This window comes from Barbus barbus, assembly GCF_936440315.1.
Source record: "Barbus barbus genome assembly, chromosome: 31".
NCBI lineage: Eukaryota > Metazoa > Chordata > Actinopteri > Cypriniformes > Cyprinidae > Barbus > Barbus barbus.
Genome location: NC_136759.1, coordinates 7,306,499 through 7,331,530, shown reverse-complemented (window position 1 = coordinate 7,331,530; position 25,032 = coordinate 7,306,499). Strand labels below are relative to the sequence as shown.

At 37.8% G+C, this 25,032-nt stretch overlaps 2 protein-coding genes across 7 annotated transcripts in view; both read left to right on the top strand.

Annotated features, from left to right (window-relative positions):
* The window catches only part of LOC306851575 (stAR-related lipid transfer protein 13-like), a 40,314-nt gene extending 24,624 nt beyond the window's left edge, over positions 1-15,690 (top strand). For 3 of the 5 annotated variants that reach the window (XM_079387916.1, XM_079387915.1, XM_079387917.1), the window contains exons 2-14: positions 3,878-3,949; positions 5,431-5,512; positions 7,694-7,757; positions 8,314-9,692; positions 9,907-10,077; positions 10,387-10,546; positions 10,740-10,938; positions 11,025-11,238; positions 11,537-11,657; positions 11,832-12,068; positions 12,176-12,393; positions 14,569-14,745; positions 14,869-15,690. In XM_079387916.1, coding sequence (XP_079244042.1) covers positions 3,878-3,949; positions 5,431-5,512; positions 7,694-7,757; positions 8,314-9,692; positions 9,907-10,077; positions 10,387-10,546; positions 10,740-10,938; positions 11,025-11,238; positions 11,537-11,657; positions 11,832-12,068; positions 12,176-12,393; positions 14,569-14,745; positions 14,869-14,986 — 3,212 coding nt within the window. In that variant the 3' untranslated portion in view covers positions 14,987-15,690. The remainder of the gene's footprint in view (positions 1-3,877; positions 3,950-5,430; positions 5,513-7,693; positions 7,758-8,313; positions 9,693-9,906; positions 10,078-10,386; positions 10,547-10,739; positions 10,939-11,024; positions 11,239-11,536; positions 11,658-11,831; positions 12,069-12,175; positions 12,394-14,568; positions 14,746-14,868) is intronic. The other 2 variants (XM_079387919.1, XM_079387918.1) reach the window with 1 other exon arrangement.
* A 6,502-nt stretch (positions 15,691-22,192) lies between these two features.
* Positions 22,193-25,032, top strand: part of LOC306851657 (neurobeachin-like) — a gene marked incomplete at its 5' end in the record, with an annotated part of 296,026 nt that continues 293,186 nt past the window's right edge. For both annotated transcript variants that reach the window (XM_079388064.1, XM_079388063.1), the window contains one exon: positions 22,193-22,453. In XM_079388064.1, coding sequence (XP_079244190.1) covers positions 22,193-22,453 — 261 coding nt within the window. The remainder of the gene's footprint in view (positions 22,454-25,032) is intronic.

Sequence of the window (25,032 nt, the reverse complement as noted above, 5' to 3'; positions counted from 1 at the left end):
GCAGAGTCCTGTGGTTATTTTTAAGTTACAAATTGGCATTAGCTGAGAGAAAGTTTCTTTTATGCATAATAATATAACACTATAGGAAATAAACCAAATGATTTAGAATCAAATAAAATTGAATCAGAGAACTGAATCAAATGAAAAGCTTGTGAATCAGAATAAAATTTAATTGCAAGGGGTTCCCAAACTTTCGCATGCCACTGTATATATATATATATATATACTACCATTAAAACGTTTGGAGCCAGTAATTTTTTTAAGTAACGGTGAATTAAATGATCAAAAGTGACATTTAAAGGCATTTGTGACCCTGGCCCACAAAACCAGTCATAAGTCACACAGGTGTATTTGTAGCAATAGTCAACAATACATTGTATGGATTAAAATGATCGATTTTTCTTTTATGCCAAAAATCATTAGGATATTAAGTAAAGATCATGTTCCTTGAAGATATTTAGTAAATTTCCTACTTTAAATATATCAAAACTTAATTTTTGTTTAGTAATATGCATTGCTAAGAACTTAATTTGGACAGCTTTAAAGGCCATTTTCTCAATATTTAGATTTTTTTTGCACCCTCAGATTCCAGATATTCAAATAGTTGCAGCCAAATATTGTCTTATCCTAACAAACCATACATCAACGGAAAGCTAATTTATTCAGATTTTAAATGATATATAATTCTCAATTTGAAAAAGAATTGACCCTTACGACTGGTTTGTGGTCCAAGGTCACATTTATAATCTTAGAGATTTCTGTTTCAAATAAATGCTGTTCTTTTGAACATTATATTAATTAAAGAATCCTGAAAAAAGATCAGTTTTTGTTTTCAGCATTGATAATAAATGTTTGAGCATCAAAACATAATATCCAATGATCAAGTGATGCCGAAGACTGAAAATCCAGCATCACAGGAATAAATTACATTTAAAAATATATTAAAATAGAAAACTTAGTATTGGCATCACTTACTAGGTCAACCAGTAAACAATGTTTGTGTTTGTGTTACATATTTAGAGAGGAACCTTATAAAAACAGGTCCATACAGTCAATGTTTGTATAATGGGCCTTTGGAACCTCAAGGACATTTTATCTGCTAAAATTTGCCCGTATGTTTCCTTGTTACATGAATTTGTTTACTTCTGCCAGATAAAGCCCTCAGAGATTCCTGCTATAGTTACATGCACTGAGTAGCTATAGGCTGAGAGTTTCAGGACACTCATAAAGAACAATCTTATATCTGTTGACGTCTGAAGCGTTTAGTCCTCCTCACAGGAGCTGCTAAAGTGAACAAACCGTATTGTTCGGTGAAGGAGGTAACACAAAAGAGTGGTAATCTTAGTGGGGTGGAGGCTGCGCAGGAATTCTCACCACGGTTATCCATGTTACTATCAATACGGTGAATGGAAACCCAGGCGATTTGCTTTCTGACGCAGCTACTACTCCCTTGGAGGGTGGGAGACCCTTTGGGGTGTAATTTGGATCGTCAAGCAGTTTGGCGTGAGATTCGGGCTGTATTGCGATTTGAGCAGTGCTGCTGCATCATTGTATTTACTGGAGTTCAATAAGTGAAGGTGACCGTATGGAGTCACTGTATTGCTGAATCAGGTGAGAATGATTCAAAGGGTTGTTAAAGATATCTTGTTTGGTTTTCATAAAAAAGATGCTAGAATATTTTTGTTAAAATGCATTGGATGATATTTTCTGTATTTATTGAGTGACAAATGAATGAAACAGGCTGTACACTAGATTTTATCTGTGCATGTGTGTTGTCTACATTTATTTAAACTTGCCGGTTTGTGTCTTTCTCATCTTATCTAAACATCTTTGGCTTGATTGCTGGGGATTGTAAGGCTCTATTTTCTGTAAAGATGTTTTCTATTGTGAAAAGTGCTAATCAGGTACATTGTAATTAAAATGAATGTGACTATTAGATGGTATTAAAATAAGTAGCAGGCTACATTTGATTTGATGTCTTTTATTGTGATTTCTTGGCAGTGAACTTGAGTTACTCGATAGCTGGTTGAAATGCGATGCAGGCTTAAACAATCGAAAGTATGTGGTTATGGTCTTTTATTGTTTTGTAAATATCAGATTTTGCTGTTTTAAGTCCAAACACTGACTTAAATTACTCTCTCTGGCTGACGGTATTACATTTTGTGTATTTTGCGTAAATATGATGAGAGCAGCTCTTGATTTTTTTTCATAGTTGTTCAGATAGTGTCAGCTTTGACTCAGATGTTTGCATTATATTTGACTATTTATTGCAGACTTTGGTATATTGGCTCATCTTAGCACAGTTTGAGACCTTATTGAGATCTTTTAAGGAAACGTGAGATTATTGGGTTGTTTTTCTCAGCAGAAATGGAAACTTTAGCAAAAATCTCCATTTACTCTCTATTTAAATCATTGCTGATATTTACAAGATTTAATTTGTGATTTTCTTTAAGTTTTTATGTTTTCCTATGGGATAATCTTGTGTTTTAATGACCGGGTGGTCTTTGACCTTTTTGGTCAACTCTAAACCAGTTGTTTTGTTCAGCGGCCCCACAAATCAATATATTTATGAATGTTCCATACCCTCAGGCAGATGATATTAATCACACCGTTTCCTAGCATTATTCCAAAGATGACCACTAAGAGCTTCAGACATTCAGTCCTCAGACATGTGCATTATGTTAACCCTCTATAAGCTCTACGTGAGCTGACCTCTGCTGTGACGTGTCACGTAAAAGTCTTTGGTTATATGAACAGGATCACGTTGCCAATATGTAACTGATCTCTTAATCCTGAAGATCTTGAGCTGTCCTCATTTTTATCATGTAGGATTACCAGCAGACTTTACAGGCTCACAGGGCTGTGTGATTATCTTGTAACCTGTTCCTGACCTACAAGAATAACCTTGTTCATGCAGTGGCAGGAAAAGAAACATAATTAAATCACACAGAACTGATTATGTTATGTAATACCGCGTCACTCTTTTTTCTCTCTCTCTCTCTCTGTCCCTCCCGTTCTTCCTGTCCAAGAGCACACAAGCTCTTCTAAAAATAGTTTTGAAGATAACTGTCTATGAAACAATATGCTAGTGGTCCTCCTAGTTTCTTTACACTGTGTCCTTACTTGGGTGCAAGTTTCCAAAGGCATTTTGTCTGTCACACTGCAATAGCAAATATTTTTTAATCAGTATTATTATTTTGTTTTACATTAAAGTTATGAAAAACATACTTAAATTCACTTGAAAACCAAATTTGCTAAAACAAATTAGACATACATTAAACAGATATAGCAAATTTCTGTGGAAAAAACTACTATACTGTGTATATATATATATATATATATATATATATATATATATATATATATATATAGTGTATTGTCAAAATACTGTAATTTGAAAAAGAATATTTTTATAAAAAAAAAGAAATGTGTGTGTGTGTGTGTGTATATATATATATATATATATGTGTGTGTGTGTGTGTGTGTGGTGTATGTATGTATAATAATATTTATAATATATAATATATTAATATTATTGATAATATTATTATTAAGGTCTTCATTTTTAATTATAGTGTTTTGACAGTACACTACTGAGCAAATTGGAATCAAATGGAAGTTGTTCACTGAATCAATATACTGAAATACACAAGATTGAGGATTATTTTATTTTATGTAGAAAAATCTATGTGAATATGAAGCGCTTTGGCTTGGTTTTAGAGAGACATTAAAGAAAGATGCCTTGCTTTGCCATTACGTGGTCATTATGATCTCAAAGTTCGAAACAACTCGGGCCTTCTAAATTTGTTTTTTCTTTCTTATAAGAGATAGATATATTTTATGAGTCTGACATGTACAAACATTTTGTGTGTTGCAGAAATCGAGGCAAAGGAAGCTTGTGACTGGCTACGAGCGGCAGGATTCCCCCAGTACGCCCAGCTCTTTGAAGGTAACGCTTCACCACACCAGAACATAAACTTAGAAAACCTTCCAAATGTTATCACACTCAGCTGTAAAGCCATTTCGAGGGAGGCTCTGGTGCTCTCATTTAGATTTCGAAAAACAATCATATGATGTCAGTTAGCTCAGAGTCAGCCTGATTTAGGGCAAACACAAGCTTTTAATGTGGGATGTTGTTTCCGATGTTATTTGAGACAGACTCATGTTAATGGGCACTTTAATGTCTGCCAGACCTCATGATGTTAAACTGGTTTTAGCTTATTCATTTCCCCTGTGGAACTCTTTCATACCACCTCAAAAATGTCTCATTTACTTAGACATTCATACACCCTAGATCTGAAATTTTCATCTGAAATGCTGAGAGGTACAAGTCAATGGTAAAACTGGTTCTGGTTAAGAGGTACTGCTTGAACATACTAGACCATGACATCTTCAAAGAGAGACAGAGGTCACGGGAATAACCTTGCCACAGAAACGCTGCCATTTCACTTGCCCTTGGCGAACGCTTTTGATCTTGGAGTGTTAGTCTTTGGAAAAAAATTGTGTGACCACTCCATTTTTCTTTTCTTTTTATATTTCCTCTGGGAAATATAGGTGGTCTGGGATATTTTCTTATTCATTTCCTATCCATTTGAAGTGCATTTCCACATCTGGATATTTCTTAATATAATACAATACAATACAATGTAATGTAATGTAATATAATATAAATCCTGGAAATAAAACATTGGCTCACATCTTTTTGTTCCAAAATTAACAATAATTTAAACAGTTTTAAAATATTTTTGACTTTTTCATATCCACATTTTTGCCAATAATTGAATTTGCAGATTATTACATAAGAAAAATAGCGTCCTATTATACAACCCATTCTTTGTTCATTTTTAATATTAATACTTCATTGTCGTCTCATTGCAGGCATGAAATCAATGTGCAGAACAGAATCTTCCCATAATGCGTCTCTTCATAAGTGTTATTTTGGAATTTCCAGTAGTTTAAAACCAGAACACTATGCCTCTCTCTGAATCTGTGTTTTTACGTTCCACAAAAGCAGAAAATATGATGAAACATTTAATTGTACCAGTGGAATGTCAGCTTCAGCAGGGTCTGGATCTAGTCACCCTGTTACATAAGTTGGACACCATACTCTGTGGAAGACGTAATGGCTTCTCAAAGCCAAGCTCAGATTTTGGGAGGCAAACCCTGTCTCACTTTATTAGCATCTGGAAGTCTAAAACAAGTTAGCTACTCTCTTTGCCTTGGCTATCGCTTTGGAAAGAATGTGTTGTCAGGGTTTTTTTAACAGTGTGGGCGCCTGGATTCCTCTGTGTTTGCTGTGAACATGCAAGATTGGCCTATTAACGAATCAGAGGGAAATCATTACGGTCCCTAACAGACATCTATTTTTTCCAGTGTTTGTCTATAATGAACTTGATTGTTGAAATGGGATATGCCTGTGTTTCTATACAGATTCTCAATTTCCTATTGACATCTCTCCTGTGAAAAAAGACCACGACTTCTTAGACAAAGACCTCGTGGAGCCTCTATGTCGGTAAGGACTGTGGCGTCTTTGGTGTCTTCTGTGCTTCCTAAACAAATCAGTCCATAATCATAGCCAAATCTTTGGAGATCCTAATGAACACCTTAAATCAGTCTCTAATCAAGAAGATAACTAACTCATTGAGAACATTCTGTACTGGGGAAATATAATGATTGTAATTTACAAACTTTATTGAGTCAGTTGTTGCTTTAATCATGACATTATTTACTTAAGACTGACATGAGAGAAACTACACCAGATTTGAGCTTAATAAATGCAATACACAATGACAGCAATAAAGAGGACCTGTTATCATTACTAAGGACAATTTGACGATTATTAACTAATGATCCATTACATAATTTCATTTAGATCTACAACCACTATTTGTTGAGGATTGGAACGCTTCATAGACAATGCAATGATGACTTGTCATCAGTAATGATGACAATAGGCTCTAAAAAGTCAATTTTTCATTGTGTATTGCATCTATCAAGCTAAAGTCTGGTGTAGTTTCTCTCATGTCAGTCTTCTAGTAATTCAGAAGTAAATAATGTCATGATTAAAGCAACAACTAACTCAATAAAGTTTGTAAATTACACTCATTATGTTTCCCCAGAAATAAAGTACAGAATGTTCTCAATGAGTTAGCTTTTTCCTCATGTTTAGACACTGAATTTGAATGATTAAGATGAAAAGACCCTCCAATGACTTTGGTTACCTTGGAGACTGCCCCGGTAGGAGAACATTGGGGGCAAAGGGGGGCATAGTCAAGCCAGTCTACTGTGACTCTAAACAACCCTTAAGCAACTCATCGAAATTCCAAACCTGTTTACTGTTGTGTGGGAAACAATGTCTGACATTCCCACCTCTCCCCCTGACTTCTCACTTTTCTACAGCCCCCGGAGGGGAACTACTCCGTAAACAATTCTAGCACGACATGCTCAGTAAGAGCATGGAGGAGTTTGTTAGCTGTGGATGTTTGCAAGCACCAGTGACAAAGCTCACGTCTTTAACCTTTCTTTGACGCTTTGCTCTCTAAAATTTGCTGAAGATGTTTAGTTCACAAATTGAGCTGCATTTAATAAACGATTTGTCAGAAAGTCATAGCAGTAGCAGTACCCTGTTTTATAATCCTTTGCCAAATGTAGGGTTCACGTGAAAGCAAAAATTCAGTGGTCAATACCATTAACAGTAAAACTCCTAATACAAATTTTGACACCAAAATAAAAACTAGCTTGCTAGTAATGACACTTCTTAAAAAATGAAATATAGTCAAATAAGTATATTCAACAAAAACAATGTTAAAAATTATAATGATGTCTGAACCAGTTTTAAGCGGATTGTTCTCCATTGACTGCGGCCAGTGTCTTTCTGTTCTCTACATTACGTCTTGACTGTGTTCTGTTTTATATCTGAAGTCTTTGCTGTCATGGCACACACACAGACCACCGAACAATATAAAGAGTCATAAAATGTCATGATTATTACATCACAAACATCAGCTTGGTTTCCATGCATACTTGAGTCATGCAGTGTGCTTCCCTTTATAGCATTAACAGCCTTTAATAAATCTTCTCCACATGCTTTTGGATCAGGAAAAGACGTCCTTATTTCTTTTACTTTTTATTGGAAATATTGATATGTTGCAGTGTTGCTTCAAGACTTCTATTGTGAACGATTGTAAGTGAAACTAATGCCCTGTAATTCAAACAAAAAAAATTCTAAATTTGACGGACCATGCAAGTGACTAAAAGAGAAAAACCTATTTTCAGGAGGTTTTGGGAATGGCTTCAAAGAAAAGCAAGCTCTTGTAGGGTTTTGTGAATTTGAGGGGAAAAACAGGCCTCAGACCTGGAGGAGTGACTATGTGGCAGCTGGAATCAACACCACATTAGTTGCTCTTGAGGGCTATTGAAAACCATGACAACTGCAGCTCTCAAGCTTTCGCCAATTAAAAGCAAGCGACCAGGACATTGGCCAATTATTGTGCCTAAATTGGTTTGCTGCTCACCAGACCTGAGTGTTTGATAGCAGGGACATAGATCTTATAGCTTGATTATATTAGAAACGGACACAGAAGGCTGTGCTCTGCTGATATTGTGTCCACATCACCACTGTATATGCCAAGCAAAATAAAGCCAGTCGGAGGGAAAGGATTTTAAATTATTATCTTTTTTTTTTTCCATTCAGGCGACTGAATACATTAAACAAGTGTGCCTCCATGAAACTTGACGTGAACCTTCCCAAGAAAAAAGTAAGTGATGCAATATTTCTATTTAACCTTCTGGGAACGTGTATTGTGCTAGCGATTGAATGTTATAGTGGTTTTGCTACTAGAATCAGAATGGTTATCATGCCTATAAAGAAGCTATATAGTGACTAGCGCCAAATGCCACATGTACGAACTCTATAAAACCACTACATTGCTTTATTATCACTATAAACTTGATATACGAGAATGCCACTTTATGTGAATTGAACTGTTTACTCTCTTAAAGTATAGTATCTCTTTGTATCACCTAAAGATTTTGAATAGAAACTGTTATATCACACTGGTTATGTAATCATTTAACAGAGGAAGGAATGTGCCCTTTGAAAACATGAAAAACCCATTTGAGTGAATCTAAACTGTTACCTCTGGGGGTTCTGGATTGTGGGGAAGGAAAAAGGAAAAAAAGAGACAGTGAAAGAAAGAGAGTTTTCTCAAAGGATTGGGATGGTATTCAAGTCTTGAGTTGAATTGCTCATTTAGTAAAAGATATGGCAATAAAAATAAAGACATATTTATGCATTTCCTTGTTAACCTGCAGAGTGAAGACTCAGATGAAGATGACCTCTTTGCCATCAGTGACAAATGGACCTTTGAATGGAGCAGTCGTCGCTGGTCCAGGCTCCAAGACATCAAATGCCTGTTGAGGGGCGTGGAGAACAAGAACCCAGGGGAAAATTCTGCCCTGCGGACAACAAACAGCAACGAGAGCGTTCTAACAGACTTGAGCGAGCCAGAGATCTCTTCCCTCCACAGCGAGAGCAGCGGCGGCAGTGGTGGCGTTTGTGCGCACAGCGCGGAAGACTCGGACAGCTCGCACCACACCTGCTCGGACTCTGCAGCCATGCCTGACCACACATCACTAGGTGTAGCCCATCTCTCTTCAGAACTTTCGAGCTATGGTACACTGTCTGTAAAGCATGGCAAGCGAGGACAGACTCGTGCTAAGGAGTTCTTACGGCGCATGGAAGCTTTGCAGTCACGGGGAGCAATGGGTGGTGGAGGGAACAGGAGTCTTGTTATAAGTGCCCCGGTTCTCCAACAAGAACCCGAGGCTGTGAAAACTCTCCGCTGTGCGGAGATCATCAATGGAGACGTCCGTCTAGCAGAGCCACCTTCCGGCATGGGCTTGCCCTCCCAGTCTAGCAGTGAAGGAAGCAGCAGCCAGTCCAGCGGGAGTGCCGTTAGTACGCCAAACATGAAGGAACGCAACGTTCACCGGGCTGATCACAAGCGCAGTGGGATGTACCTGGAGGACTTGGATGTATTCTCCAGTCTAATCCAGGGTAAGCGTGTGGCTGAGCAGAACCGACGCAATGAGTTCCGCTCCTACGAGGACCTGGTGGTGCATATCCCTAAAGATCACAAGCCTGGAACCTTTCCTAAAGCTCTGTCAATCGAGAGTCTTTCACCCTCAACGGCAACCTCCATCAACCGGCACTCAACAAGCATGGACTCGGATGTCCAGCATCCACCTAGCATCAAAGAACCTAAACCTGTCACACAATGCTGCACCCGAGGGAGTCGGATCAGCATTTACGACAACGTACCTGGCTCGCACCTCTATGCCAGCACCGGCGACCTCATAGATTTGGAAAAGGAAGACCTTTTCCCACATTTGGATGATATTCTGCAGCATGTTAATGGGCTGCAACAGATTGTGGACCACTGGTCCAAGAATGTACTGCCCAATAGTGAAAACGCAGGGAAGGAGCGAGTTAATCTTGTTGACGAAAGGCAAGGCGACCTGCAATCATCCAGCCAGATCACATTGGATTTTGAGGGACACTCTGTGATGGAGGATCAGGCAACCCCCAGTGATGTAGACAGGGATGAGGTGTCATTCAATGAAACAGAATCAACAGGAATGAGGGAAAGGAGAGACTCCGGTGTTGGGGCTTCACTTACCAGACCAAGACGGTAAGATTCAGAGTAACAATGCTATGCTGTATGTGTTGGATTCAAAACTATAATGTTATAATGGGATTGGTTGACTGCTTGAAATAGCATGTATGCTTATGCATGTACACTTATGTTGTAGACTTAAAAGCTATTTTAGGTGGTTGTGCTCAAAGTCACCCATTCATTCACCCCAGGTTTCAATCCCTAACATGATTTCCTGCTCTTTGTTTAGCTTGCGATGGCCCAGCTTCCAGATTTCCAACCGCCTCAGCCATTCGGTCGCCTCTCTCCAGATCACCAGCCAGTCTGCGGCCCAGCTTAGCCTGCTACAGAAATTTTCCTTGCTCCGACTGACTGCCATTATGGAGAAGTACTCCATGTCCAACAAACATGGCTGGACCTGGTAAGAATCTGTTGGAAAACTGATCAGATCCTATTGTTTTTTCAGATTTTATGTTATTGTTTTACTGTATCTTAAAGCTTTAGAGGGACTAGCAATAATCAATTTGCCCTCTACTGGTCACTATTGCTACTGCACCCTGCTGTTAAAAACTGGTGATGAAAACATAACTGTTCATACAGAGTATTATTATTGTATTGATGACTTTACTACTTCCAAAACATAAAATATAAAAGATACCTGGGGAAACTTATATTGTATAAAAGCCCCACACATATTTTTTTTTTAACCATGGTGTTTTGTGTCTCTCAGGTCTGTGCCAAAGTTTATGAAGAGGATGAAGGTTCCAGACTATAAGGATAAGAATGTTTTTGGGGTTCCACTGATTGTGCATGTGCAACGCTTCGGTCAGCCTTTACCTCTTGGTATCCAGCAGGCTTTGCGCTACCTCAGGAGCCAATGCCTCGATCAGGTTAGTGAGGGTTATCAAATCAACAGTATAATTGTATACAAATCTAATAACAAGCTGAAAACAGTATCATAATATTTGATCTTAAAATAAAGTAAATAAATATTAATGTAGAGACCAATTTCCAATGTCCAATTTCTTACAATGGAAAAACAAATAGAAAATTCACAATGTAAAATTGTCTCCTGTTTCTTAGGTGGGTCTGTTTCGCAAGTCGGGAGTGAAGTCTCGTATCCAAGCTCTCAGACAGATGAATGAGAATTCTCCAGATGATGTCAACTATGAAGACCAGTCTGCGTACGATGTGGCCGACATGGTCAAACAGTTCTTCAGAGATCTGCCTGAACCACTTCTGACCAGCAAACTGGGTGAAACCTTCCTTCATATTTACCAATGTAAGAAACACTCCTCTCCTACATCCATCTCATCAAGAAAAAAACACATACTTTCTTTAGTCATCTGATCCTTGTTTCCTCTTTAGATGTGCCCAAAGAGCAGCGCTTACAGGCTGTGCAGGCAGCCATCATGCTGATGTCAGATGAAAACAGAGAGGTACTGCAAACACTGCTCTGCTTCCTGAGCGATGTCACTTCCTCTGTGCAAGAGAATCAAATGACACCCATGAATATCGCAGTGTGTCTGGCACCTTCACTTTTTCATCTCAACATCCTGAAGAAGGACAATCTTGCACCAAAGTAAATACCAGTACCATCTACTATGATATATACGGGTCATTTCATCCATCCAAAAATAAATGTTATATATATTGTACAATTTTGTGATGTGTTAAAGCAATACTTTTTTTTTTTTTTTTTTTTAAATGGCAGATACAATTTCCAAATAATTAATATAGACTATATTATATTATATAAAATAAAATATAAATAAATATATTTTATCATTATTCAGCTTTTTATAAAATTATTAAATCATTTAAATATATTAAATAAAAAATTGTCATCTTAACTAAAGCATTTTCTAATCTGTCTACAGAGCAATGCAGATGCAGAAAAAGTATGCTACAGGGAGGCCAGACCAAAAGGACCTGAATGAAAACCTGGCTGCCACTCAGGGTCTGGCACATATGATCACAGAGTGCAACCGCTTGTTTGAGGTGAGAAACACACACATCTATTTCACATGATAATGATTTGACCTACTTTATTTCAAATACTGGAAATGTGTATTTAATAACACAACCATTACACCCACAAATCAAATTTTCTGTTTTTATTTGCCTTTTCAATTATCTCTAAAGCAGACAATGAATTGTTTTATTTTCCCTCAGATTCCACATGAAATGGTGACACAATCACGAAACTCCTACGTGGAGGCTGAGCTTCAGGCTCCCACGATCGAGGAGCTCTGCAAGCGGCAACATCAAGAGGAAGAGGGGGAAGATGAAGGCTCTTGGCCTGCATTCATGGAGGCCAGGCTACAGGGTCTCCTCAAAGAATCACGGGAAAAGGCCAAAGGTTGGGTGTCCTGCCAGAGCACCGGCAACACAGAGCTGTCCTATAAGAAGGTATGATTGGAAAATTCAGACTTATGCACAACAGAACATAAACATTACAGAAAATCTTAAAAATATTGATTATGAATACTAAGTAAAGTTCTCTGGTTTAACTCAAGGTGGGTGATGGGAACCCTTTGCGGCATTGGCGGGTCTCGGTGGAGGTGGAAGCCCCTCCGTCGGTAGTTCTAAACCGCGTTCTTCGGGAACGCCACCTGTGGGACGTGGATCTGATGAATTGGAAAGTGTGTGAGGTTCTGGACAGGCAGACAGAAGTGTTCCAGTATGTCCTCAACTGTATGCCTCCTCATCCCAGCAGAGACATTGTAGTGCTCAGGTGGGTCCAATCACTCTGGGACTTTTCGTTTTTTTGTTGTTTTTTAACGATAGACTGATTTATGGAGCAATGGTTAAATGAATGAGATAACAGGGTTCCCACAATCATGCAAAACCTGGGAATTCTGGTGAATTTTTGATAGTTTCAGACTTGTGAACGTTATGTAAATTAGTAAAAAAAAAAAATAATAATAATAATATATATATATATATATATAATTTTTAAATGTAATTTTATATATTTGTAGTGAATACTATCAACATGTTGAATCATTTTATATATCTCACAAAAATTCCTATGTTTTCTAACGGTGTATATGTTAAATGTTATTATATTTTTAAACTATATTTAATATATATGTAATGAATACTAGCAATATTTGATATATTAATGATTATAGATATCATATATAATATAGATTTTTACCTCACACAAAACATTCCTAACAGTGACTATAAAATGATTTTTATAAATTACTGGAAGGCCAGCCAATATATGGAACGATGGTTATATTTGATGTAAAATTTGGTCAGTTTCAAACCTGGGAAAGTCAGAAATTAATTAAAACTTCATACCAAATTCTATAGATAATTCTAAAAAAAAACACCTATAATTAAATAAACAAAAACAAATTCCTGAATGTTGATTAAAAATAGGAATATGAATAAAACATGCATATACAGTGGTGTGAAAAAATGTTGGTCCCTTCCTGATTTTTTTTTTTTTTTTGAATGTTTGTCACACTTTAATGTTTCAGATCATCAAACAAATGTAAATATTAATCAAAGATAACACAAGTAAACACAACATGCAGTTGTGTTTACTTGTGTTACAACATGCAACACGAAAACATTGAACAGTGGTGGTCCCAGGAGTGGCCGGCCGACCAAAATTACCCCAAGAGCGCAGCGACGACTCATCCAAGAGGTCACAAAAGACCCCACAAAAACATCTAAAGAACTGCAGGCCTCACTTGCCTCAGTTAAGGTCAGTGTTCATGACTCCACCATAAGAAAGAGACTGGGCAAAAATGGCCTGCATGGCAGAGTTCCAAGACGAAAACCGCTGCTGAGCAAAAAGAACATAAAGGCTCGTCTCAGTTTTGCCAGAAAACATCTCGATGATCCCCAAGACTTTTGGGAAAATACTCTGTGGACTGACGAGACATAAGCTGAACTTTTTGGAAGGTGTGTGTCCCGTTACGTCTGGCGTAAAAGTAACACAGCATTTCAGAAAAAGAACATCATACCAACAGTAAAACATGGTGGTGGTTGTGTGATGGTCTGGGGTTGTTTTGCTGCTTCAGGACCTGGAAGACTTGCTGTGATAAATGGAACCATGAATTCAGCTGTCTACCAAAAAATCCTGAATCTGTTCGTGACCTCAAGCTGAAGCGAACTTGGGTTCTGCAGCAGGACAATGATCCAAAACACACCAGCAAATCCACCTGAAAACAAAATGAAGACTTTGGAGTGGCCTAGTCAAAGTCCTGACCTGAATCCTATTGAGATGCTGTGGCATGACCTTAAAAAGGCGGTTCATGCTTGAAAACCCTCCAATGTGGCTGAATTACAACAATTCTGCCAAGATGAGTGGGCCAAAATTCCTCCACAGCGCTGTAACAGACTCATTGCAAGTTATCACAAACGCTTGATTGCAGTTGCTGCTGCTAAGGGTGGCCCAACCAGTTATTAGGTTTAGGGGGCAAGCACTTTTTCACACAGGGCCATGTCGGTTTGGATTTTGTTTTCCCTTCATAATACAAAACGTCATTCAAAAACTGCATGTTGTGTTTACTTGTGTTATCTTTGATTAATATTTAAATTAGTTTGATCTGAAACATTAAAGTGTGACAAACAAGCAAAAAAAATAAAAATCAGGAAGGGGGCCAACACTTTTTCACACCACTGTATATTCCTTTATGAATTTATGTTTCTATGGATTTGTACCTCACACAATACATTCCTAACAGTTCCTATAAAACAATTTTTAAATATCCTTACAAAACAAATATGAATTACGGGAAAGTTATATAGTGTTAGAGTTCTAGAGTGGTAAAAAAAAAATTGTAGCAGGACGGGTGGATGCATTTAAAGTTTAGATCACAATTTACTGCTTTAGCTAACTGTTTACTGCAGCAATGTTTTGTAAAGTTATACTGATGTTTATGCTCAGGTCGTGGAGGACGGATCTGCCACGGGGGACGTGTTCTCTGGTGTCCGTGTCTATTGAACATGAGGACTGTCCGCCTATAGGGGGCATCAGAGCTATAGTGATGGAATCCAATTACTTACTGGAGCCCTGTGGCTCTGGCAAGTCCAGACTCACCCACATCTGCAGAGTGGACCTGAAGTGAGTAAATATATCTGACTGACTCACACACATACACACACAAATAGAATTATCTGGCTGTAGCTGCATTGTTTATAGAAATGAATACACCTCAGTGTGGTAACATTCAGCACTTTTTTTCAGGGGGAGAACTCCAGAATGGTATAACAAAGCATTCGGACACCTTTGCGCCGCCGAAGCTGCTCGTATTCGCAATTCCTTCCAGCCAATCCACACAGAGGGTCCAGAAACAAAAATCTGAGCCCTGTTATCATTCTGGAAACTGAAATCTCAGTTCTGTGACTCTTATGAACCCTGATAAATTTCTGCCCTTTTGCACAATGGGCAGAGTTGCCTGGTCTGGGTAATAAACCCAAATGGGGTTGTTAACTTACCAATGTACCTTTAGCTTGTCCATTTTTAATATTATGTTATTGTATCTATTGTTATTTGTATTATAATTAATTATTTTATTCTTTCATATGATCTTATACAATGTATAGGACACTTAAGCTCTTAAGTGCTTCTGGGAAGCATATATTTTATTTAATTAAAAAAAGAAAGCTATATTTGCACATGCATGCACCGCATGTCCATGTATGTGCTTGTTGTGTATGTGTGTATCCACACACACATCTTGTATAGACTATATAAATATATATTTAAATGCTCATGTAGTATGAATATTATGTATACATGTGTTTGATATCTCCTTTTGCACAGATATCAGTGTAATTCATATGGTACAAAATGTTACTCAGTTGTAAGCTGAGTTACTTTGCTTTCTCTGTTTCTATTTTAATGTTTGTCCATGAATGGGTGTAATATTATGAAATTTGTACTTGCTTGTTTTAAAAGATGGACAAAATGACTTGGGTTTGATTTTCTCAGATCTGCTTTTGTAGTACTGGATTACATTAATGACAAAGAGACAATGATTTTTAATTAAACTATGTAAATGAATTAATATTTGCTTACTGTCATTTTGATGCTTATTTTCTCCCTGCATAAACAAAAAATGGTTATCGACCCAAAACATTTAAATGGTAGTGTAGCTCAAGTCAATGACAATGATTTAAGAGTATTTTTTGTTTTGTTGTATTATTTCTTCCACCAGCATTTGCTCAAAACAAACCTGCAGTACTGAAACTTCTGTAGTATTTCTGTTATCCACTAGATGTCAGTGTTTAGCTATGACAAACTTTCCCATCCTCTCAACAACTCCCAGTTTTATTGGTAAATATATATATAAGCTTCAAAGGCTGGTTTCAACAGATATCTCAGCTTATTGACTGTTTTGATATTTAAATGCTTTAACACAGAATTTGTTTGGATGTTAAAATTGGCAACTCCAGTGTCACAAACAAAAAAGGATTAAATTTTAATGCATGTTTAAATAATAATGAAGTGCATTGCATCAAGTGAACTTTGAACAACACTTTGTTGCTGTAAATAAATGTACATGGTTTTATAAACATCTGACAGCATTACAGATGGACACAGACACACTATCTCACACCTTTACCCTCTTCAGAGATCAAACCTCATGGTGTGGTTTTCAGCAGACAGCCGAAGAATAAATCCATCAGATGGCCTCTGTCATCTAGTCGACTGTGTGGTTTATATAGCATCAGACTGACAGAATAATGTTTTATCACCACAGTGAGTCAAAACAGTTAGATCCACAAAAAGATCCACATTGATCTCACTAAACAAGCAAACAAACAAAATCAGGGTAATGTTGTTAATCACCAGTTCAACTGTTTATTTTGTGAAACACAACACCTTGTGTTTATTATGCAGTAGGCTACACTGTCTGTGCATTCAGCAGATCAGAAGTAATCAAGTCAGGTCCAACATCTGTCAATTTACTCTAAAATCTTAATAACATGATTCATTTCTCTGTAATGTAGTCAAGACTTTTTGTCTTTACTCGTCATTTACTAGCTTTATCTAAATAAAAGATTGAAACCTTCCCTTATGAGGTTGTGAATGTTATTGCTCACTTCAAAATGTCCAAATAGCCTATTTAACAAAGACACTAGCCTATAGCTGCACATATAGGATATAATTTAAAAGTGCAGTATGGTTTGCTGAAATGTCACATATATTAAATGACTGCACCAGTGATCCTTATTAGCTACTTAACGTGTCTTTTGTCATGATCATTTACAGTCATTAGTGAAAAGCAGGACACAGATGCAAATATTTAGGTAGGCCTAAATATTTGCTATACACTTCTTATCATAATGACCATAATTTCAGTAAATCTAAAATATTTTATTTTATTTTAGAGTGCACTTCAGTTATGAGGATGAGCGGATCATTTTAGAGTCATGATGCGAGAGACATAAAATTAGCGCCAGCTTCAATTATGCGGATGAGTTGACATTAATTACCATCATTTTAGTAATAATGAGATATTTTAAACAATATTTTTTATTATTTTTGTAATTTTAAATTTGTGTTGTGATTGGAGTGTTTATATATATATATATATATATATATATATATATATATATATATATATATATATATATATAGTATATATATTGGAGTCAATATATATTATATATATTTATACTACGGGGCCGTTGAATGCTTGAATCTGATTGGCTGACGAACGTTCTGAGGTGTGCAATTATTTTCAGGGAAACGCACGGCGAACGTAGTTCCAGGCAGCTTTCTTGACCGCATTACAGTTCCATATCACTTCGCATCGTTGTCAGCGCTGCCCTGACGATTTTATCAGTTAGCCTAGTGTAGCAACTTAAAGGCTACACATGACATTTCTCACTAGCGAGGTAATAACAGCGCTGCATCTTAAAGCAGACTTACAGTTTAGAGACGGTGCTTCAGAACACTGTTGAGGGACACACAGAGGTAGCCTAATTCATACAAGCTCTCTCTCTCTCTCTCTCTCTCTCTCTCTGTTTCTCTTTCTCTGTGTCTCTGTCTCTCTCGCTCTCTTTCTAATAACTTCATTATTAACTGCATTAGTCTGCTATCAACGGCTCAAGCCTCCACTGCCAGCTTTAAAATGACGTTTTGGAACTAGCAAAAGAGTCGTTGGATGAGATGCGGAAGAAATAATCCTACTCACAATAGCGATTTAAGTAGAAAAACCGGACGAATCCCTTGAAATATATAATCTGATCGATGTCTTGAGGTGTGGCAACCGTAGTATAAGCGGAATAATTGACTCCGGACCGTTGAATTATTAGAAAAATAATGCACACCCGAGGTGTAACTCGGGTGTGCATTATTTTTCTAATAATTCAACGGCCCGTCGTCAATTATTCCTTACATATGTCACGTGACACAGCAGCCACAATAGCACTTATGATTTATTTGATTTTTTCCCTTTTTATTCGAAACATTCCCAAACGCATTAACTATATCATGAAATATCTTGATTGTCACCTAGATTTTGATGGTCAAAGTAGCCTAATGTAGTCTATTAACTATGCATAAAAACCTGTCTGTTTACTTAAGCAACAAATACGGTCGTCATGCCATAACGTATTTTTAATATGACTGACTTAATATTTAATGTGAATATTAAAAACATTGTAAGTTATGTCGGGCTCTTAAGTCATGCTCTTGTGTCCATATTTGGTTTGTTTCCTGTCTTATCTTTCTTATCTATGATTATTCTGTGTATTTATAGTCCTGTCTGTTCAGTTTGATGTGGTCTGGTCTACTCTTACCCCCTGTGTTTCCTGTCTGTAAGCATTGCCTTGTCCTGCCATGTCTTGTCCTGATGTCTTCAGTAAAGACTATTATTTGAGTTACATCCTCATCTGCGCGTTCATGTGTCCTCTTCGTGTGCGCACCGTGACACATACACTATTTTTATTTTGCATTCTCTCAGGTGAGAGCAGTTCTCAGTGCCGATGACTTATTTCTTTGGTCAAATATAGGTTTGTTTCATTTAATCTATAAAACAGTCAACTATTTTACTTTATGCAAAGCAAACCAAGTCACCTAAACGAGCCGCATCGGTCTTTTTGCGACGATTAATTTTTTTATTTTTACTTCTTTAATGCTTGTTAAACGAGTTTAAATGTAAGAAATGTTGTATAGCCTACATGTTTAAACGGTAAACTATGTTGTATTAAGAACTGTAGACTATTTGACGAAAATAAAGGCATTTAGGCAAGAAAGTTAAAAAAAATCAAAATAAATCTAAATCTAAAACAAAATGAAACCAACAGCAACTAAATAAAATAATAAAAAACTAAACAATCGTTTTCTAATCATCTCAGCATGCTTTAATTTTGTGTCACTAGTGGTTTGCGTCAGGCTTAAATTAAAATGTTTTTGGTCTGCGCTCTGGAAGTGTTCTGTTAATTCTACTAAACTTTAATAACTAAAACTAAAATTAAAACGGAAACTAAACTGTATAAAAACTATAGGCTAGAAAACTGCTCACAAAATAAAAACTCAACTAAAATTAACCAAATTATTAAAAAATACAAACGAAACTGAAATTTATAGTGAAAATTGAAAGCAATTTTAAAATAAAAACGAATAAAAAAAAAAACGCTAAACTATAATAACCCTGACACGAACGTCTTTCATTGGAGGAAGGGGATCCGCCAAATGAGAAGATCGGAATTCGGAGGTGTGGACCAAATTAAGCCCTGACTACGATTAGCTGTGCACACCGGGAATGCTCCCAAATCTTCCCATGGCCACTTCAGGCTTGTACACTTAATTTGCATTTGCAGCTATACTAGTGATTATTTATTTATTTATTTATTATTATTATTATTTACGTTGCAGTAGGGGGAATAATAAAAATAACCAGAAAACATGCCCGTGTCTGCTTTTATTTTAATGCTGTTGTATCAATAAACAAATTCTCCAGTCTTTCACATGCATCTTTAAAATCGTATTCAATTATGAATGTGAAGTGGGGGCGGCACAGCATGGTTTTGCCTAGAGCAGCAGTTGAGCTTACGCCGGCCCTGAAAAGGAGATCAGAGTGGCAAAGAGGAATTATTCTGATAAGCTAAGGATCCAATTCTCTTCCAGTGACATGACTTCAGTGTGGAAAGGTCTGAAAGACATCACCAATTACAAGACACCATCCCCCAGCACTGTGGAGAATCAACAACTGGCAGACGATCTGAATGAGCTCTACTGCAGGTTTGAAAAACACCATTAACACTTCCAGCAACCCCCATCTACCCCCCTCCTGCACTCCAGATCAGTGAAGATGATGTGCGCCAGGTCTTCAGAAAGAACAAGAGAAGAAAGGCACCAGGCCCAGCGTTTGAAGCAGGAAGGGACTTCACACAGATCTTCAACAGATCACTGGAGCTGTGTGAAGTCCCTTCCTGCTTCAAACGCTCCACCATCATCCCCGTCCCAAAGAAAACCAAGATAACAGGACTTAATGACTACAGACCTGTGGCACTAACGTCTGTGGTCATGAAGTCATTTGAAAAACAGGTTTTGGCTTATCTGAAGGACTTCACTGGACCCCCTGCAGTTTGCCTACAGAGCAAACAGGTCTGTGGATGATGCAGTCAACATGGGACTGCACTACATCCTGCGACATCTAGATAGACCAGGGACTTATGTGAGGATCCTGTTTGTGGACTTCAGCTCGGCCTTTAACACGATCATTCCAAACCTCCTCCAGCCCAAACTAACTCAGCTCTCCGTACCCACCTCTGTCTGTCAGTGGATCACGAACTTCCTGACAGACAGGCAGTAGCTAGTGAGGCTTGGCAAATACACATCCAACACCTGTACGATTAGCACTGGAGCTCCTCAGGGCTGCGTTCTCTCCCCACTGCTCTTCTCCCTCAACACCAACGACTGCACAGGTAAAGACCTCTCAGTCAAGCTCCTGAAGTTTGCAGATGACACCACAGTCATCGGCCTCATTCAGGATGGAGATGAGTCTGCCTACAGACAGGAGGTTGAGCAGCTGGCTGTCTGGTGCAGTCTTAACAACCTGGAGCTCAACACACTCAAAACTGTGGAGATGATTGTGGACTTCAGGAGAAACCCCCTGCTCTCTCCCCACTCTCCATCATGAACAGCACCGTAACAACAGTGAAATCATTCAGATTCCTGGGCAGCACCATCACTCAGGGCTTGATGTGGGACATTCACATAGACTCTATTGTCAAAAAGGCCCAGCAGAGGTTGTACTTCCTTCGCCAGCTGAGGAAGTTCAATCTGCCACAGGAGCTGCTGAAACAGTTCTACTCTGCCATCATTGAATCCATCCTCTGCACTTCAATAACTGTCTGGTTTAGCTCAGCTACCAAATCTGACCTCAGAAGACTACAGAGGGTAGTCTGTACTGCTGAGCGAATCATTGGTACAACCCTCCCCACTCTCCAAGAAATGTACTCATCCAGAGTGAGCAAAAGGGCTGGCAAAATCACTCTGGACCCCTCACATCCAGCACACTCCCTCTTTGAACTGTTGCCTTCTGGTCGACGCTACAGAGATATGAGCACCAGAACGGCTAGGCACAGGAACAGTTTCTTCCCTCAGGCAATCCATCTCATGAACATTTGAACACTTAACAATAAACATGAAACACACAACACTATCATACATTTATTTATTTAACACACATAGCCTACTTGTTACATTTCAAATTTGCACCTAACATACCTGTACATACTAAATTGTCTATTTTGTATATTGTGTTTGTGCTATTTAGCACAATGTCTAATTTGTACATTATTATTATTTTTTTTAATTATCTGTGTCCTGTCCTGTTGCTGTCATTCTGTCGCACTGTGGAGCTTGTGTCACCAAAACAAATTCCTTGTATGTGTAAACATACTTGGCAAATTCTGATTCTGATGTATGTATATAGATAGATAGATAGATAGATAGATAGATAGATAGATAGATAGATAGATAGATAGATAGATAGATAGATAGATAGCGTTGCCATATTAACATACCGAATATTATTGCTGTGATCTATCTATCTATCTATCTATCTTAGGGAAATTGGCTCATGTTGACTGCTGTGCCGTAATCTAAAGATCTTCTGCTTCCGTCTAGCTTTTCCATATGTACCTGTTTGATCGGTCCATTAGTAATCTCTATCTTCCCTTCGACCTATGAAGGGACGCACACTGCAGCCTACGGTAGTCTACTGCACATAGAGGGCGTTTTCCCAGCATGAGAAACATTTGATCGGTACACCCAGATGGGTAATGCAAACCCACATACTACATCACTGAACACGAATCAGAGAGAGAAGCGAGAGCTCAAGTACAGTGTGCGGAGCATCTGTAGACCTGTAGTGCTGTGAACCTACCACATGCGTTTGGACTCTTAGGCTACTGCACAGCCGGTGGACATTAAATCACTGTCGGAGATTTTTAAAGTGGCTGTAGATATCTCATCGAACTTGATTTGACCAAAAACCTCCTGTTCTTGATGATACAGCGCTGTTTTTAAACACCGCGGCTGATAGGATATGGCGAGCGTTCAGCCGGTGGCCACGCCGGGCGACAGAGCACTTCTTCCCGGCCACAGGCAGCACGGAGCTGCCGCGGGCTCCGGTACCGGTGACATGATGATGATGATGTCTTGCTCCGGATCGGTGGTGCTACCGGCCGGGGTGATAAACCCCTCGGTTCCGATTCGGAATATCAAGACGAAATTCGCAGTCCTCACCGGTCTCATTCAAGTCGGCGAAGTCAGCAATAGAGATATAGTGGAAACGGTGTTGAATCTGGTAAGTGTGACTTCTTGTGGCTGTGTTTCAAAACATACGGAACTCAATACCTAGGCTAGACAGCATCTTTGAGGCGCTTTGAACGATCCAAGGGATTCTAGTTCTTTTGGTTTTGTTGAACATTGAATGAACCCCATGAATGAATGATGTTGTTATATTATCACAGATCGTGAGTAGGATGCAGCTCTTAAGTGCTCATTACAGTCACTGACATATGGTAAAGTGTCTGTCATACTTATTAACAGCAACTAAACATGGGTTTTACTGTAGTTTACATGCAACCTGTGCTACCATCCTACACAGGAAAATTAAGTCTTGTTTTTAAGTAAAAATATCCAGAAACAAGACATAATTTTACTAAATATGTTAGATTTTTGTTAAAAACAATTTGGGTGGTGGAAGAAAGATAAACTTTATATATACATAAGTTTGCTTCTGAAGTACATTTATCATTTTTTTTAGGATGTTCATATTTTTTTCTGGACAAAAATCCAGAAAAAGATCCCCAGAATTTAGGTATAATTCCTTTCTGGCATCCACTAACTTGTACTTTGTAAACAAAATATTTGTGTGAGATTTAATTGTCACACTTTATTTGAAATGACTATTTTTAGAGGAGCAACCAGGCCTAAATGGGTTTTCTTTAAATGTCTTTTTTTTTCTTTTCAAACACTTTTCTCTCATAGTACCTGTCAACCCAGAATATAACTTTTTTGTATTCGGTGTTAAAGGCATAATCAACATGATTTCCATTGAAAGAGCTCCGTCTGGAGCTTCAGCATTTCTAGTGCCATCTGGGAAATAGGCTTGTATATTTATATATTCACAACATACAATGTTAGTCTGAAAGCAGTATGCAGTTAAGATGCAGTGCGAATGAAATTTTGTCGTTGTGTGTCAGTGCAAGTGTTTTGTGACATTTTTCCGGAGAATCTTTCGATTTGCTTATGGTCAGTCTTTGACTGTAAAAACAGGCAGACTCATTGCATTTGTGTTTAGCTAATGCACTTTAGTCTTGCGTTAATAGTCTATTTGCTGAGTATGTGTTAAAAGACGCTTTCGTGGAACACAGAAGACCTGGATCAGGATGTTTGGTCAAACATTACTTAGTCTTTACCTCTGGTATTGCGGATGTTTTTGTACTTGTTGTGATTCTTAATAACCTAAGAAATGAGCTGTCAGACAGACAGCACTGACCTGCAGGAAAAGACTAACCATATTATGATATTTATCATCCTAGGTGTGATTTTCAGTAAACGTGATCGATTTGACAAATACAGATGTTCTTTTTCTGAAGTTTTGACCTGTGGAATATGAACTAAGAAACCATGGCTTATCTAGCATAGAGAAACTCATGTGGTTCTTTTGTGACTGCTGTCTATCTCGCACAATAGCAGCTCACGGTGAGTCAAACAAGGCGATGCTGACCGCATTTAGACACCAGCTCTGTTCCTGAGCTCACAGGTGCTGCTGTTTACGACACGCCAGGGTGCATTTCTGATTTGACAGTGGAGGGAATAATTACTGCCCCTCCCTTAGCCACCGTTTTCTGAGGGTTCTTCAGCCACCATGTATTTTCATAAACAGTGTTCATCAGTCAGTTAGCCGTTTTAGTAACAGAGAGTAGCTTTTTTGTGTTGTAGGGTTTGCAGGGTTGTTGCAAGAACAAAATGTCAGTGGTCAATACCAAAGTCAGTGACAATTTCATTATTCTTGAAACCGCTACAAAAAACTAATACGAAGACACTCCTGACTTCATGCGAAATGGAATACACCAAAACATTTCTTAACGCAAATATGCATTTTGTGATACAGACAGATCCTTTTGTCCATGAAACTAGGTATCTCTTGAAAGACATATTAACTCAGGAACAAAGTCAGACTCAGAATTGTGAGATGTTAACTTAAAATTGCAAGATATAAATTCAGAATAGCCAGAAATAAAGTTAGAAATTTGTGTCTTAAACTTGCGAGCCTGAGAAAAATGTAAGAGTTTTGATGTTAACCCAAAATTGCAAGATTTTAACTCAGAATTGCTAGAAATAAAGTCAGAAGTATGTTATAAACTCGCAATTTTGAGAAAAAAGTCAGAATAGTGAGAGAACTCAAGATTGCAAGATATAAACATGGAATTGCTGGAAATCAAGTCAGACTTTTGTGTTATAAACTCATGATTCTGAGAAAAAAAGTCAAATTGCGAGATGTCGGCTCAAAATTGGGAGAAATAAACTTGGAATTGTGAAATAAAGAGTCGCAATAACATTATTAATTTTGTTTTTACATACATAGAAGTGGCTGCATTTACAGTACACTGCTAGGTATAACGATTCAATATTTTGACTGCTGCTTTACATTCAGATAAGAAAAACCATCAGTTTTTATATTAATACATCGTCAAGACAAAAGTGGTACTCCATTGTGTGACCAAAGGTTAAGAAACATTTAACTTTTTCTGCATTTAACTTTTTTTGTAATGTCAATTTTATTCCCAAGTACTTTTGACTGTTAGATCAGCATAATGAAGAACTGACTAAATGTTTTGGTCTTCAGTTTCATCCAAGTTCATGATCCATTTACCA